The sequence below is a fragment of the Papaver somniferum genome, unplaced genomic scaffold, assembly GCF_003573695.1.
Source record: "Papaver somniferum cultivar HN1 unplaced genomic scaffold, ASM357369v1 unplaced-scaffold_117, whole genome shotgun sequence".
Classification (NCBI taxonomy): Eukaryota; Viridiplantae; Streptophyta; class Magnoliopsida; order Ranunculales; family Papaveraceae; genus Papaver; species Papaver somniferum.
Window position 1 is genome coordinate 4,680,551 of NW_020620714.1, and position 17,137 is coordinate 4,697,687.

The following is a 17,137-nucleotide window of genomic DNA, read 5'->3' on the forward strand; positions in this document are numbered from 1 at the left end:
TGCGGGAGTAGTATCTTGCCGTTATCACCAGTTGCAGGGCATGACTAGAGGCATTGAACTTGCACTATAGTATTCTCTTCTTGGCATTGAATTGTTTTGCAATGCAAAACATGCTATTCGGCTTGTAAGGAGTGTTCTTCAGACAAGGAATGGATGTAAATTTCATTGTTTAATAAAGAGAATTCTTCTGATGCTATCTGTAAGAAATGTGTAATGCATTATGTAAAAGAGGATTATCACTTCGTTTTGCCTCTGCTAACGAAGATAGCAGAGATGGTAGCTAAGCTCAGGCAGCCATTTATGTTCCAGAAATGTTCAAGAGACCAAAACAAAGCAGCAGATTATTTGGAAGAGAATGGTGCACAGGCCGGGATGGAGGTGTTGTGGCCATCTAAGTTTCCACACGCATTTAAGAAAATTCTCTGCAAAGATTATTTTGGTGGTAAAGATCACAGGCTGTTGCCGTTTTTTGTGTAATCTAGTTGGTTTAAAGATGTCTTGGTGGCATTTGTGTTATGTTTTTGCAAAAACAAATAAAAAAAAATGTTCAAAAAGAAAACAAACATTTTTCCAGAGCAAATTCAAAGCGTACAAGCAAATGCATGATAAATGAATTCAAAACCAATATTGGAACTGCTTCCTGAATTATCAATATTCACCACCTTCTTCTTGCTGCTGCCTTCGTAGTTCTTCATCTTCTAATTTGTATTTCTCAGCTTCTCCAACCATTCTCTCAATCTCAGCCCTTGTCAACCTACCCTTGTTGTTTGTAACAGTGATTGTATTTTTGTTCCCAGTTGACATGTCTTGGGCAAACACATTCAATATACCGTTCGCATCCATATCAAAGCATACGATGAACCTAGCAACACCACGGGGTGCTGGGCGAATCCCTTTTAGCTCGAACTCACCCAACAAGTTATTGTCACGAGTTCTAGTTCTCTCACCTTCATACACCGGAAACACTACAGTAGTTTGATTATCAGTGGAGGTGGTGTAGAGCTTTTCGGTCACCAACCTCAATACCAAGAGAAAGAGGGGTAACATCCAGCAACACCAAGTCCTGCACCTTCTCAGTTCCCTCACCACTCAAAATAGCAGCTTGCACTGCAGCACCGTAAGCAACAGCCTCATCAGGGTTGATGCTCTTGCAGAGTTCCTTCCCGTCAAAGAACTCCTGCAATACAACCTGAACCTTTGGAATTCTAGTCGACCCACCAACAAGGAAAACTTCGTCTATAGCGGTCTTATTCATCCCTGCATCCGCCAAACACTTCTCAACAGGATGCATGCATTTCCTGAACAAATCCATGTTCAGCTCTTCGAATTTTGCACGAGTAATGGGCGTATTAAAATCCATTCCTTCATACAAGGCATCAACTTCAATTGATGTCCTAGCAGTAGACGAGAGGGTCCTCTTTGCCCTCTCACATGATGTTCTCAACCTTCTAAGAGCCCTTGGATTTCCACTAATGTCCTTTTTGTACTTCTTGTTGAACTCTTGCACGAAATAATTTAACCTGTTATCGAAATCTTCTCCTCCAAGATGTGTATCTCCAGCTGTAGCATTGACTTCAAAAACACCCCCATCAATGGTGAGTATTGAAACATCAACAGTACCACCGCCAAGATCGAATATAAGCACATTCTTTGGCCCATGATTGGTCTCCTTCTTATCAAGACCGTAAGCAATTCCTGCCGCGGTTGGTTCATTAAGGATTTGCAGTACATTAAGTCCAGCAATAGTACCCGCATCCTTAGTGGCTTGACGCTGAGAATCATTAAAGTAAGCAGGGACTGTAATAACAACATCCTTAACACTAGGACCAAGATAAGCTTCCGCAATTTCTCTCATCTTAGAGAGAACCATGGATGATATTTCCTCAGCTGAAAAATGTATAACATTTTCCTTGTAGTTGACTTCAATCATGGGTTTGTCGTCCTTCCCAGGAATAACTTTGAACGGCCATAGCCTCATATCACTCTGAACAACGCTGTCGCTAAATTTCCTTCCAATTAAACGTTTTGCATCTGCAAAAATGAAAACAATTTGGTATTAAAAACGATGCGCGTATGACTGTATCGTTCTCATGAAACATTTTAACAACAAAATTATCTAACGATTAGGCATCAAAAAGATTTTACCATTTACCATCATGTTATTGAATCCGCAGAGTGAAATTAGACAACTTAGTACATGAAAATACTTTATACTATAAGAATCAGTAAAGGCAACATAAGACGGAGTAGTACGATTTCCTTGATCATTAGCAATAATTTCAACACGGTCATTTTGCCATATTCCGACACATCAATATGTTGTTCCTAAATCTATCCCTATTGCTTTTCCAACCATTTTATCAATCAGGCACTTAAAACACAATCAAAAAGAAAAACAACTCAAAACACAATAAAAAAGAAAATCAACACTTGAAATTAGATAGGAGAAGGGTACGAGCTTATATATAAGTCTTTTTCCCTTAACAGACGTTAAATGGATGGCTAAATATGTCAACAGTTGTTGGTTCAGCACGATAGTCTAACCTTTGAATCTTACAAGCATGGATAATTGAATAATCTAAGTTGATATAAGATATTCAGCCAAACAATTGATTCATCACAGCATGATTTCTTCACAATGTTGTTTTTGTTGCCTGGTCTTCCGATTACTAGTTCATATTCAGATATTTAATATTATGTGAAAGCAACACATTAGTTTACTATTGTAGGAGTGAGATATCGCACATGTTATTAAGTATGCGAATTGAAGACTACATAACTTAAACGAGGGAGATCGCACACAGCAAGGTTGAGATGACGCAATGGATGATGTCAGCAAAGTCACGAGTAAAGTGTGAAGATCTGTGCAAAGTATGGTCTGTGCGAGAACGAGTGATTGTACATGAGCGAGTGTATCGCATAAAGAATTCGAAAATAAAGGATCTCTTAGCTGTCATCCACTATGTAAGATCTTATATAAAGAGGAGAGGTTATTACTTGAAGGGGGTTCTTAGAGTAAGTGTTAGATAAGAAATCAGGAGGGAGAAAGAAAATCTAGGAGCAAGTAAGATTGTTGTAATACTTGTATCCATCTTGTAAACCGACTTAAGTCTTAATAAATCAATGGAAAGGTTAATAATGATTATAGTTATAGTGGAGTGTGGTTGTGAGGAAACTGGCAACTACAACTATGCCATTTTCTTTATGTTTTAGATTGAAAAGTCGTAAGATTCATTGTCTTACTGGTTTCCTATACATATCTCAAGCAGACACAACAACACGAGACTGACAGACTATCACCGCCGTCATTATTATCATCTCCTTTCAGTTTTTTTTTCTTTCTTTTTTTTACCACTTTATTTTAGTGACATCGAGCCTGTCAAAACCTATCAATGAACTTTTTCACTGCCTTGAAACATAGCCAGGAACAACCAAATTCTCTATATAAAAACAGAGTTTTTTAAGTGACGTGGTTAATCGGAGTTTCTGGTTGATTCTGACCCCACCATTCTAAATTTTAGCCAATAGAATTCCAGTAGAATCTTTTGGGACCACAAAATATTATTTGACCAATCACAATTTCCTAAAATTACTAAATGTTATTTAATCTAAGAAACAAATATAAGAAAATAAAACAGTACCAAAATAAAATAAAACATTTAATCATGATTTCATCATAAAATTAAATCAAAATTAAATCAATCATCAATCATATGATTAAAAAAATATTCATAAGAAAAAATAAAAATAAATAAACCAATGTCCAACGTCCATTTACAGTTTTTGTAATAAAATCCCCCTAATTACATCTCCAAACTACGAGTAAAAGAAAAATGCTTGCAATTACACTTTCTGTTGGTATTAAATACCTAATCAAAATCATAAACATGAACCTGAATAAAAGAAAAAATAATTTACATCATCGATTAAAAGAAAATACCTGATTGGAGAGAGTCACGCGCGCATAGAGTGAAGAGTTTGTTAATCCTGTACAAATAAAAATAATACAGAACCATTAGGATTATGAATTCCAAGAAAAAAAATGATCGGCAACAAAAAGAAAAAAAAAATCATTAGGATTGATTTCCAAAGGAAAAAAAATCGTTATCATTAACAAAAAAAAATGGGAATATAATTTTGAAAGATACCAAAATAAATATGGATGTCAAAATAACAAGGAAGAGAACGATTTCTAAAGAAAAAAACGTTATCATTAACAAAAAGAAAAAAAATGGGAATATAATTTTGAAAGATACCAAAATAAATATGGATATCAAAATAACAAGGAACACAATATTGGAATATGATATTGAAATAAATGTGAATATCAAAATAGAATGATACGCACAATATTTCCTAAGAAGAAGTTTTTTTTCCAGAATTTTTTGGGTTTATCAGCTCTCTATTTAAGGCCGCGAAAATCCCATTTTTTTCTGGGTTTTTTTTGCATTCAATATGGAAACTCACGGTCATTGATTGATTTATTGATTTATTTGATTCCAGGAAACAAGTTTATTTTTATGATCGTAGATTCCATGCTACATTACGGTAAGAAACTCAACACTTTTGAAATCATGATGAACCGATTGTTTTTTCTTGGGTTTTCTTGCGATGAAAGTCTTTATTGTTTCATTGATTTGATTTCAGAAAGAAGTTTAGTTTTTGGATCGTCAACTTCAGGTTGCATCACGGTGAGAAAAACCCATCACTTTTGATTTCGTAATATCGCAAATTGATCATGTATATGTATCAAACGGGATTTGAAGATCCTTTTGATTCCATACAGTGGGATCCAATTTACAAAATACATATTTAACTTGATCTAAAATAAGATAAGAATGTGATGCAGAATAGTGGGTCGAGTTCCTTAGACTTGGTGATAGATGGGGTGCCAACATTGAGAGTGGAGTGAACAAGAGAAAAAATACAGGTATTAAATTGTGTTTCATCTGCATGCTTTGATATTTTGTGAGTTTATAAACATAATCGTTATTTTTTACCTTTACGTATGATCCATGCAGCAAAAGGGCATGATACTAGAGAGAAGAAACAAGAAAATATGTCGATTGCTCGAAAGTACAGATGCAGGTACATGCATATTTCAACGAATAACATCACATAATAATATCATGTTCCAAAACGTTGTTTTATTTTTAATGCCTACAGAAAGATTACAGTCGAAAGCGATGCCAGGACAACCAAGTTGTGAACCAGAACAGGCTAGAGTGAATCGCCATAGGCGTAAAAGTATAGTAGTGTAAAGGAACTGCAAAACAAATTCAATTCCAGGTTAATTCCACTGATGATTATATACATAATTTATTTCCTCTGTTTAATTATATTTGTTGATGGCTATGAGTGAGTTGGCGACTAATTGGTGAAATTTATATTTGTTGTTTTGTACTCAAGGGGTGCTTAAGAGGAAAGGGGCATTAGAGGAAAGTGATTTTGGATCCAAGAGTGGTTCAATGGACACTGTTGAACATTCTACATGTTAGTTAATATTCATTAGGACTATAGTTCTTTACTTTACCTATTTTGTGGATGCAATGTTAAATGAAATGCTTATTTTTCTAGCACAATAACAAGAAATCTATGCACATTCATCTTTGTTGCTTTGTAATCAAGAGGTACGTAAGAGAAATGTTGTAATGGGGAGTGGAAGTCTAAACTCCGAGGGTGGTTCAGATATTGGTGGCCATCTAGAGATTGAAGTGATCGATCATTCTACAGGTGAGTTGGATTTTTTATGACATGAATTTATTAACCTCTTTTCGTGTATTTATACTATTTTCAATCCACAAAACAACATATTTGTTTGGTGTTTGACCAGAATTGGGTATCAAAATAAACGATCTCGGATCTCCGTGCAACACACTCCCAGATTGTGGAGCAATGGTATGGCGTCATGAGATAACTGAAAAATCTGCTGATCCATCTAAGGTTAAATATTCTATCTGTTGTTTGACGTCTCTAACTAATCAGTATAATTTTGATGCGGTGAAATTACTATGATTGTGACTTTATGGGCTGAATTGACCGAAGCAATACAGGATGGAATGATAGGAGGTGATGGTACTAAGCCAATAATTGTCATAGTTACAGGAACCTTCGTAACCTAACGCCTAGGTAAGTACTATGGATATTAATCCTTATGAAATCAGTCATTCGAGGTGACAAAATTGTATTTTTCTAATATCTCCTTGGCTCAATAAGGCGAACTTTCCTTGCTACATCACCAGCATCGAGCATATTTGTTAATTTGGATGTACCAGATATCCAGGAATTTCGAATAATGTAAGTGGATAGTAGTAGTTGTATCTACACATTTTTTTTCATTGCAATTAATATGGAATGTTTTTATGTAGGCTGGACACCGAAAATACTCCAATCAAACAATCGAAGTATCCAAGAAGGATGATCCAATTGAAAATAGACTTACTATACAAGAAACAACAGATAAGGTGGAAATAATTTTAACCTAGCTCACTTGAGGAATACCCATTTTATTTGAGGCCTATCATAAAAGAAAAAAAAAGGATCATTTGAAGTAAAATATCGTATTCAGCAAATTTTTTAATGACTAATTTATTTCTTACGAGTTAGTGAAAATTAAAATTGGTAGTTGAAGATAATTGAAAATTTTTGATTAACTTATTTCTTACTAGTTCGTGCAAGTTAACTACCGGGAGTATTAGTTAGTGCAAGTTAATTCAATTAGTAGTTGTTTAATTGTGTTAGTTGTGAATTTTTTTTTTTATAATAAAGCCCTTTTAAAAGAACCCACAATTGGGGATACTTAAAAAAAAAAGTAAAAAAATAAACATTATGAAGTAATTGAGGTACTCCTTATCTAAAATAAAATCGGTATTGCATATAATCATACGACAATGCTGATTGTAGCTTAAAACATGGTAGAATTTCACAAAATACGAAAAGTAACAGTCGATATTGGTTGAGTAAGAATCGATATTTGTTGAACAAGAATTGATATTGGCTTCACTATTATCAACTATTTTAATTAATTTTTCAAAAACCGTTAAATATACATAGAGATCCAGTACACAGTTGGCATTGTTTTCATGATGCATCCAATACCGACTGTGGCGATAAAAATGTTGTAATCTTTGAACTTTAGTATCACTCTTCACTCTTTAATCTTGTTGACTTTTGCGTGTAGGTTGTCCTAATTCCAATATGAACAATCGACTATGTGCATTCGCTTTTGAGATTGTATCTATGCAACAAATCCTAGGGAATGTTAATTATTATGATCTGACACTTTAGACTAGTGTATACCAATGTTTTAAGAATCGGACCGGATGCCAAACCGGAAAAGTTACTGGGTCAGGGTCAGGTGATTGAACCAGTGGTTCACTGGGGCATTGTATATATATAAAAGAAATAAATTTAGCTACTTGTAGCATATGGGCGTGACAAATTAGGCCAGTCCAAATTAGTCAAGCTTAATAAATATAACTTTGAGATTCAATTTACGTTAAGGCAGTCTTTTATCTTCTTAACCTTTTAATTACTCCCTAACCTAGTATTAAACAAACGTTATCTTCTCTAACCTAGTTGATACCAGCCATAACTCCATATCTAAACTGTTACTGCCTCCTCTCTTTCAGATCCACGCCCACCACAATTCCGTCTCCATCAAAATTCAAAACTAATCACTCCTTTATTAGAATCAAAGATTTGTTGCACTACACCATTTTTCCGGAATAGCAACAGCTGCCTACAGCAAAAGCCGTTGCGAAACGTGGCGTTGCATATTTTTTGCAGCAGGTCCAGAGACGTTGCGAAAGTTTTTTCGCAACAGTTCTCGGTTCACCCAAGTTGCTCTAGAGCAGTTGCGAAATTTATAACCAAGAAAACTTAGAACGACTCCTTTTAGCTGGACCGGGTTTTGTTATTCTTGTTCAAAAGTTAGCAACAATTTTTAGCCGTTGCTAATTATTTGCAACTGAAAAAACTCAAGTCAATCTGCTGAAGACCTGGTCAAGGGTTCCCTGCAACATTTTCAGACCAAATTCAGGCCAAAAAAACACTGAAAACATATGAACAATACTACTAGAGACACATTAAGTGCGCACTAAAGAATCAGTTTAACAATCATTGTACTCCGCAGAGAAATGAGTACTCTGCAGTTCATTCCCATTTTCAGAAACAACACGAACATAAGTACCAAATATACAAATTCATGGTCATTTCATGCATTGAAGTCTGAAACAAAGAAAATGTATAACACAGTAGACAGCTATGGATTCAGTTTGAAAATGTTGCATATTTTACACGAGACTTATTCACTAACAATTTATATAATGTTTGTTAATTGAATCCATGATATGTTTGTCCCGCAAGATTGAGTTGCTTCAATATTCACTGAGACCCTAGAATTGCTTCTATAGTTGCATATAATTGAATCACTTACAGAAAAAAGGGAATCCAATGCTTCCTAGGTCGCATGCTGCACAACTCGTGCTTGATACATTCTTGACTCAAAACCTTCAGCTGTAGAGGCATTCCTTCAGCTCTGTGTTTGTCATTATTCTCAACTTAAAACCTTCAAAAAATAATCTTATCAGGTCATAGTCACAAAATATTGACATGCAAGAGATGAGTATTCGTAAAATGAAACCTTGAAGGACTCTCATCCGAATATAACCCTTTATATAAAAAGAAGCAGATAACAAAAAAAAAGCCTGCATTCAGTCACTTACTTTGGCTTTAAATCACAACGAATAATGGGATCTAGTTGTCATTCATGAAGATAATTCATCCCCCTGCATACAAGAAAACACAATCGCATCACAAACACGAAAATCAGAACAAAATAACAAAGATTTGTTGGAACTCGAAATCCATAAGTACTTCCTCTTAAGTAAATGTCAAAGAGCCTTGCAATAACAATAGAAAAACAATGTAGGAGGCTAATTGAAGCAAATCATTAAATCTAGTCTCCACCGACACACCAAACAGATATAAATACTAATAGTACAAAGTCAAAAATTTCGGAAGTAAACCACGAAATCATATCTGGTCTGCATTTTTAACATCACACTTGTATACAAACTTGTTATGTTGGTCACCTAAATGACCCAATAACTCTTCAACTACTCACCCCTTTAATGATGCAGCCTATGCCATTCCAAGCATATCACAATAACTAATCCTGTAAGCAAAAGTTGTAACAAGTAATGCATAATTCAACAATAATCAACAAAGGCCTTTGCCTCTAAAATCAAAAACGCCTTAGACTATCATTATATGAACAAAGTTACTAAGTCGCACGATGAAGCATATACCCATCTTGGATTGATCAACTCAAATCACTCAAATTTCAGAGGCAGTTTGGCATATTTGGCTCGATCTTTTTTGGGATTGTTAAAGATTGATTAACTTCAGTTGTAATTTTACCAGTGTCTAATATGTCAAATTCCAATTAAATACAAGAACAATCAGAAGATGGAGTGTGAAGCTCCCTTCTTACATCACATTTAGATCTTCATTAAAGAACAAAAGCATGTCAGGAAATGCACCAAATAAATCAGGAAATAAAATTGGAGCTGAGAATGTTGCACAAGGTCTCTGAACCAGTCTTGCACATTCAACTTATCAAAGTGCCAACAAGATAAGTGAATGAAATAAAGCTCATGCGTTTGAGACTGAGATGTTCCATACTCTTAACAAGATTATAGAAAAAATAAAAAAACTTCCAAGCTTTTCTAGACTGCCTCAATAGAACAAAGAGATAAGTAGATAAACATGAGAAAAGTTTTCTACCTGCATGACAGTGAATCATAGACAGCAAGATGCATACCAAATCCACCACCACCAGCAATTTCCTAAATATATCAAACATACCATAGTTATACTGAAATCTTTAGAGTAGTCATTAAAATGGAAATTAAAAGAAAAGGAAAGATACGATGCCTTGATCACCACAGGAAAACCAATATATATCCAGCTGTTCGACAACAATATCAATCAAGCACCGATGTTTAAAGTTTTTCCAAGAGATACAAATATAAACAAAATACTTTCATCAGCAAAGGATGGCAAGAACAGACTCTCACTGAAAGTAAATATAAGTCCTGAAGAAAAGCTCAAAACAAATAGCAACATTGCTAACTTACGAAGAATCAAAGGCTTCATAAAGTCTTGACAGAGTTTTGGATCTGTGTAAGCTCTCAAGTACCAAGTTTCAAATCAAAAGGGAAGGAAAACCCCTACCCCTACATCAACCGTTAATTCCACAACAACATCCCCATTTGCAGTCTTGTTCTCGAACCTTCAAGTAATTTAACACAAATGGAAAATTTAGATTTTCTGCTACTAGTTGGTCAAGAGATTACAATTTGATATTGAGAGGAAAAGTTCCTTACCTCTGCACACTATGAAAGCTCAAGGAGCTAGATGCATCGCCCGAACACAGAATTAGCCAGCATTAAGCACACCATTCAATCTTGCAAAACCATGACTACGATTCAACATTAAGCACCAGCCTTTAGACACACACCTGAACTGCAAAATCGACTTCACGGGAAAATGTAGAAGGATGTTTACTAAGATTTTCCGACTTTGTAGCTTTGCCATTCCTGCAATTCCAAATTCAGAAGTTAAGGTATGAACTAAACAGCTAATTCATGACAATGAGGGAGCCAGGATTAAATCTAAGAGGGGGCGACAGCCCCCGCTTGCCTGAATTGGCTCCACCCTGATAACATATACACATAAAAGCTTAAACCCAAATTGGATTATACATTGAAGAACAATCCTACTTAAAGAACTCCATGAATTTAAAGTTCTAGTTCTTTAATTTCAACCTCCGAAAAGAAAATCACATCTGGTCTTTGCTCTCAACAACAAAATATACCAAATTGATATCAACCCATGATTATATCTTAGTAGTTTGATTACAACAAAAAAATTAAAACAAAAGGAATGATTTTCGAAGTACTAGTTTTAAGTTATTTCATCATCACAACGAATAAAGAAAAGGATACATTGAAATACACAAGTTAGAGAGAAACAAAAAGATTGTGTACCAGAAATTAACAGAGAGAGATTGAATGGAATCTGCCCAAGATTTATAAATCTAAGGTTTCTGAGATTTTATCGACTTTTCTCTCCCTCGATTCAGTAAGGGGTTTGAAATGATGCGATAAGAGATGTTGTTAATGACAACCATCACAGTAATCTATCCAATGAAAGAAATTTTACCCACTGCAGCAACAACACAATTGTTGACATGGTTGATCTAGATCGTCTCTAACTCTTTTACTGAAACACGTTAGAATGAGACCAGGCAATCCAGCCAAAGCAAAAAAAATAATGCCCTTGCACATCACCAGATATAAGTGCTAAACTATCTGCTAACCTAAAATTCAAATTGAGGGCAAGGAGATAAGACTTAGCACTCTCATTGAAACGATTGCATCAAATAAATTGCAATAAAGAAGATAATACACTTAAAGCACCCTCATGAGACATACCACAGATGTAGTAGAAGACAACTACAGCATGATTAAAATGCAAAGCATGAAGCAGCCTGGATTTGTAAGACTTATCAACAAGATAAACCAAATACCCCAATAAATCCATTACTTGAGTACAAAAACAAAACATAAATTGCTGAACTCACTGAGATATCTATTTTAGAACAGAGAGAATAAAAACCCTAGAAATTTTTTGGTACTTTTTTTCGAAAATTTTATCTCAAAAGGAAGATCAAGATAAGATTAACGCAAACATCAACTCTTATCATGAATCAGAAAAGAGAGACAAGATGAAATCGAAGCTATTAGGTTACAAAATAGAAAACTTTCTTTTCCTGAAATTTCAATTAAAGATGGGTATGTTAATCTATGGAACTAGAACTATAAGGAGAGATTATACCCATCTTTCGATTCATTTTTGTTGATGAATCTTCGTTTTATGTTGTTGATGGTCTTCTTTTTATGAATCTTCGTTTCATAAAATCTTCTTCATCGATTCAGAGCATATCTTCAAGAAGAGGAAGCAAACCCTGATGAAGTTATGAGAGGGTGATTAAGTTGTGAGATTGTAGGAAGAAGAAAGTATAAAAATCTCAAAAGTACGAATTGTTTCTCGAATAGAAATGGGATTAGAATGATAGCATCTAGGGATTTAAGGTGTTACCTTGCACACGGGTTGTTCGCACACCTGCAATTCAGGTGTTACTTTGCACATGGTGGGGCAGCACATGTGGTGTGGTCAGCCGTCGAATCGCAACAGCGCTCAAAATTCGCAACTGCTGCGTGCGATTGCAAATTTCGCAGCCGTAAGAAACAATTGCTAATATTTAAGCCTTTGCAGAATCAGTTGCGAATTCGCAACAGCATAAGAGCTGTTGCAAAATTTAGTTGCTAATCGGGGAAAATGGCGTAGTGATTGATATAGAATGTTTAAGATTTTCTCGATCTATAAGTCTTCTTATTTCTATTTCTTCATACTTTCGGTTATAATCTCTTATCTAAAATGAGGTGAAAAGGGTTTTAGAATTGCATAAAAAAATTGAGATCGAGATTCAGAAAATCAGTTAGGAAAAACAAAGGAAATAATAACATGGGTCTTTTATGAAGTTTCTGATGTTTAAGTGATTTTAATGGAATGAAAGAAGATCCATGGATTCAGATTCAATCTTTAGAATGTGAAAATTGTTCTTCGTTTTTTTTTCCTTAATTAATTCCGAAGTCTGGGTCAAACCAGTTTTAGACCGGACTGGGTCTCATGGGTTACTGGTCTAACCGCCCGGTACATCCGAGTCACTGGTTTTTTTAACGTGCTAGTGGGTCAGTGTTGGATCCGACCGTTTTCCTTATTGGTTCACTGGTTCACCGGTCCAACCGGCTGGTTCAGTCCGGGTTTTAAAACACTGGTGTATACTCTGAGTGCTTGACTCGAATTCCCGATATATCTTATGTTCGATGGATCCATCGTGCTCATGCATGTACCTTGGAACTTGAGTTAGCAGAAATGGAGGTGATTGTCATTTTGGAAGGGGATACCAAAATAGGTTTCCTTATATCATAAAGAGAATAAATAAAATAGGAAGAGAAGAGGACACTTTAAAAAAGGTACCCTTTGACTAGAATCCAACCCATATAACTCTTAGTATCCTCCAATTTATGAGAGTATCCCTAGTTAGGGTACTTTTAAAAAAATGAAAAAAATTAATGCCTTTGGGAGGGAACCAAATCCATAAGCATCAAATTAGGCACCCATGCTGAATATGAGTAAATATCCAAGGTGAGTTTTGGGCTTGGGGGTGGTAATGGTAAATAGGTGAGTGTATGAGCTCTCTCTCTCTCTCAAATTCCGGGTTACCATTTGAGGACAGCAGTAGAAGGAAAATTTTGGAGGAAACGAATGAAAATTACAGAGTATATATTACCATTCGTGGTCGGAGGGAAGATGATTAAACTATTGGTCAATGTTATTGGACGAAATAATAATATCGTCGCTGTCAGTTCCCCTCAATCTCTGATGGTAATGAGTTTTTTTTTTAAATTGGCATAGGGTTCTCAAGAAATGCGCTTTCAGGTCAGTCATATGCTAATGGAATTAATTTTATGAACTTTTACTGTTTGTGGAAATGCCTATTTAAAAAATGGTGTTCAATTTTTCAAACTTGTTGATAGGGGTAAAGTTGGAGTCTGTCTTGACTAGGACAAGGACCCTAGAACTTACAGCAAAATTGAATAAATTGATAATTCTGAATGAATGTGGAACAAGTATGTATTGCAGGTCTTTATCAATCCAGAGGAGTTTCTTTGGTAAGAGGAAAAGTCTGTAAAATTGATGGTTTAGATGATCCTAAGGAAATTTCTTTTGATGGAGACTATGTCTAAAGACAAGTCAAGAGGTTGTTAGACTTGATAAAAGTATACAACTGTTGATATTTTTTTATATTTGCAAGTGGTTAGCATACTGAATTCGTCTACTTTGAATTTATCTTAGAGTTTTAGTTGGTGACGGAGACATGTTTGTAGAGTTTCAATGTCTTTCCAAGATTTTGATTGAGTTCTAGAGAGGGGAACTTTGTTATTTACGTGCATGTGGTGTCTGATACAAAGAAAAGGAAACCAGACACCAGTTTAAGACCCTATTCCTCTGGCGACACTGAAGAAACATACATCCGGAGATGTCAAGATCCACACAGAATGATGATAACTACGACATTTTAGAACAGGTATGCTACTATGATTACTGACCCTATAACGAAATGACAAAGGGTTCTTCAAAAATGTGGTTTATTTCTTAGAAAAGGTACTTCTAGCAGTTTACATCAAAAACATTACTTTTTCTTTTTCTTTTAATGTTAGGTGATAGACGCCCTTATTGGTTCTGGTCTAGAATCCGCTGGCATGATTGTTGGGATTGATTTCACAAAGAGCAATGAGTGGACAGGTGCTACATCATTCAACAACAAGTCTCTGCATCACATTGGAGAAATTAAAAACCCGTACGAGCTAGCGGTAACAGTTATAGGGGGGTCTCTTTCAGGATTAAATAGCGAAGATAATAATCTCATCCCTTGTTTTGGATTCGGAGATGGTTAGTTAATCACATTATCTTATTGTCATTTATATAGTTTCTTTGAGAGCTATTTGTTAAATTATCATTAACAACGAATTTCGTTTTGTCTTGCAGCATCAACAAATGATAAGGATGTATTCAGTTTTTATTCAGATCAAAGATCATGTAACGGCATCGAGGGAGTTCTGGAGTGTTATAGAGAACTTGTTCCCCATGTTCGCTTAGCTGGTTTGTTCAAATTGTCCCTTCAAATTATGTTAAATTTTTCATAGAGATCAACTGGGAGTGTTTATTTTTTCTAAAAATATGATAGGGCCAACTTCATTCGCTCCCATAATTGAAACGGCTATAGATATTGTGGAGAACAGTGGACGTCGATATCATCTTCTGCTCATTATTGCAGATGGTCAGGTTAGTCTTATTATTTCAATTCAGATAATCTAAGTCTGAAGGTCACTGGTAAGCTAGCCATCGAGTGAGTGACATAGAAATGACCAAGTCTAACGGGCTTGCGGCTTTTTCCACTTTCACTTTTAGTGTATCAATGCAGATAATCTAAGTTGCTTAGTTACATATCCCAATTCAGAAAGTTCAGGGCCTCAACATCCTCTAGTCCACTTTAGTGCTTTGGCACAGGCTTTAAATGATTAGGCTGTGCACTCTTGGACTTTCAAATTCATTTCTTATCTCCTGATACGAAATTGGTGATACAGGTGACCAGAAGTGCAGACACAGAAATAGGTCAGTTAAGTCGACAGGAACAGGAAACAATTGATGCTATAGTTAAAGCAAGGTAACTATTTGGAGAAGAATATCACAATCTTTCTGCGACTTACAGTATCGTTTATGAACTTCTTCTGATGAAGCTAATCTCTTCTGCTTGTGTAGTAAATATCCATTATCAATTGTTTTAGTTGGTGTTGGTGATGGACCCTGGGATATGATGAAGGAGTTTGACAATAATATTCCGCATCGAACATTTGATAATTTTCAGGTTCATTATTTGCATTTGAACCAGTAGCCCTTTATGATAAATTTCAGGTTCATTATTTTAAATCATTCTTTTAACCTTGATGCTTCAAAATTCATTCAGTTTCTTTGTTGTGTTTCGTCCTCGCAGTTTGTGAATTTTACGGAAATCTGGAGCCAAGATATCTCTTTAGAGAATATGCGCTCACAAATTGCTCTCGCAGCATTTATGGAAATACCCGCGCAATACCTTGCAACTTTAGAGCTTCCGCATTTAGGGTAAGGGTTTGGCATGGCGAGATTGTTTTTTATCAGTTTCACTTTATGCTTTGTAAAAAATTTCAATATCAAATGCGCATTTCTTGCAGCCACACACACGAGCGGTGGAGGAGTCCACTACCTCCTCCCACTAATCACCACTACCAGCAATCACCTTTACCTTGTCCAACTGATCAACTACCGCGTGATGATTCTTCCAATAGTGCTGCTGCTTCGATTTCTCGCTTGGCAGAGGACACTCATGAAGAGGCATACGATGTATGTACGCTGAGATTTTCATTTTCGAAGCATTTTAACTACTGTGGGACTACTAAGGATGCCATTTGTTTGCTTTACAGGCAGTAGTCTGTCCTATATGTTTTGAGAATCCTAGGAATCTCGTTTTTGGATGTGGCCATCGGGTAACTTACATTTCCAACTTGAACTTGTACATTCCATTTTTCCATGCTAGATATTTTAAGTTGCCATTGATGATTCCATATATGTTACTTGAATTGAATTCGTTTTTTTTCCCCAGACATGCGAAGAATGCGGGAGGGAATTATCACTATGCCCCATCTGTCAAACCCCAATTACTATCAGGATCAAACTTTACTCATGACCAATCACATTTGATCCCTCTTTCGCTATGTTTTGTTAGTCAAAGTATCCTAACTTACTAGGGAATCAACAGAGCAGTGGCACACTCCGGGCTGTTGCTCGAGGTGGCCCTTTATTGGTCTGCCCTGTCCAAGAACTGTTCTTCATTTCTTCACATTCTCATTCTTACATGTAATGTTTGATTGTCATTTGAGCTAACCAGGCAAGAATAAAACCTGGAGTTGAAGCCAGGGTAACAAATAAATGTAATGTTTTACATCTCTGGACTCTCTGCATTTTCCACCACCAAAAGTGGTGTGTCTGTATTGAATTCAATGATGTTTATGAATTGTGCATTTACAGTCTTCCTTTTTTTATGAACTGTACCGGAAAATGAGTTCCTTAATTCCACCTTCCGCTTGTGTTCTTCATCTTCTAACTTGTAAATCTCAGCCTCTTGAACCAACATCTGAATCTCAGAATTAGACAACCTCCCTTGTTATTCCTAATCGTGATCATATAATTCAGATTCTGGAATCCACCTCCAGAATCCAGACCTTGCTTGTTTCGTTGTAGGCAATGAAACCTTAGAAACAGTACCAGCAGTTGTTTTCCAATATAAAAAAACAGATGTTTTGTTTGATTTAAGTGCTTGAAAACGATGACAAAGATCTAAGTTAATATATCAGTGGTTATATTTGAATTGGTACTGAGTTTAAGTTTTTTTTTTTTTTTTTTTTTT

The 17,137-nt window shown here is 35.6% G+C and overlaps 1 protein-coding gene, 1 long non-coding RNA gene and 1 pseudogene across 3 annotated transcripts; 1 reads left to right on the top strand and 2 right to left on the bottom strand.

Annotated features, from left to right (window-relative positions):
• Positions 1-534: 534 nt before the first annotated feature.
• Positions 535-2,394, bottom strand: LOC113330163 (annotated as a pseudogene).
• Positions 2,395-7,746: 5,352 nt separating this feature from the next.
• On the bottom strand, positions 7,747-9,911 carry LOC113329979. Its single transcript, XR_003350040.1, has 4 exons — positions 9,790-9,911; positions 8,727-8,789; positions 8,438-8,569; positions 7,747-8,015 (listed from the first exon to the last, which is right to left on the bottom strand). It is a non-coding gene; the product is annotated as an uncharacterized LOC113329979 (long non-coding RNA).
• Positions 9,912-13,916: 4,005 nt separating this feature from the next.
• On the top strand, positions 13,917-16,772 carry LOC113329977 (E3 ubiquitin-protein ligase RGLG1-like). 2 transcript variants are annotated; one of them, XM_026576835.1, is made up of 10 exons: positions 13,917-14,221; positions 14,355-14,586; positions 14,683-14,796; positions 14,882-14,979; positions 15,282-15,361; positions 15,457-15,562; positions 15,689-15,816; positions 15,906-16,065; positions 16,155-16,217; positions 16,334-16,772. In XM_026576835.1, exons 1-10 carry the CDS (start codon positions 14,174-14,176, stop codon positions 16,415-16,417), a joined length of 1,113 nt encoding a protein of 370 aa, XP_026432620.1. In that variant the 5' UTR covers positions 13,917-14,173; the 3' UTR covers positions 16,418-16,772. The 2 variants fall into 2 exon arrangements, with proteins under 2 accessions (XP_026432620.1, XP_026432619.1); XM_026576834.1 differs by having other exon boundaries at positions 13,919-14,221; positions 15,906-16,074.
• The last annotated feature ends 365 nt before the right edge of the window (positions 16,773-17,137 follow it).

Excerpts from the sequence above, each read along its gene's own strand:
- LOC113329977 (XM_026576834.1), top strand. The coding sequence starts at position 14,174 with ATGTCAAGATCCACACAGAATGATGATAACTACGACATTTTAGAACAG. Across the intron at positions 14,222-14,354 it reads ACTACGACATTTTAGAACAG|GTGATAGACGCCCTTATTGG; the intron begins GTATGCTACTAT and ends TTTTAATGTTAG. Across the intron at positions 15,563-15,688 it reads GAACATTTGATAATTTTCAG|TTTGTGAATTTTACGGAAAT; the intron begins GTTCATTATTTG and ends TCGTCCTCGCAG.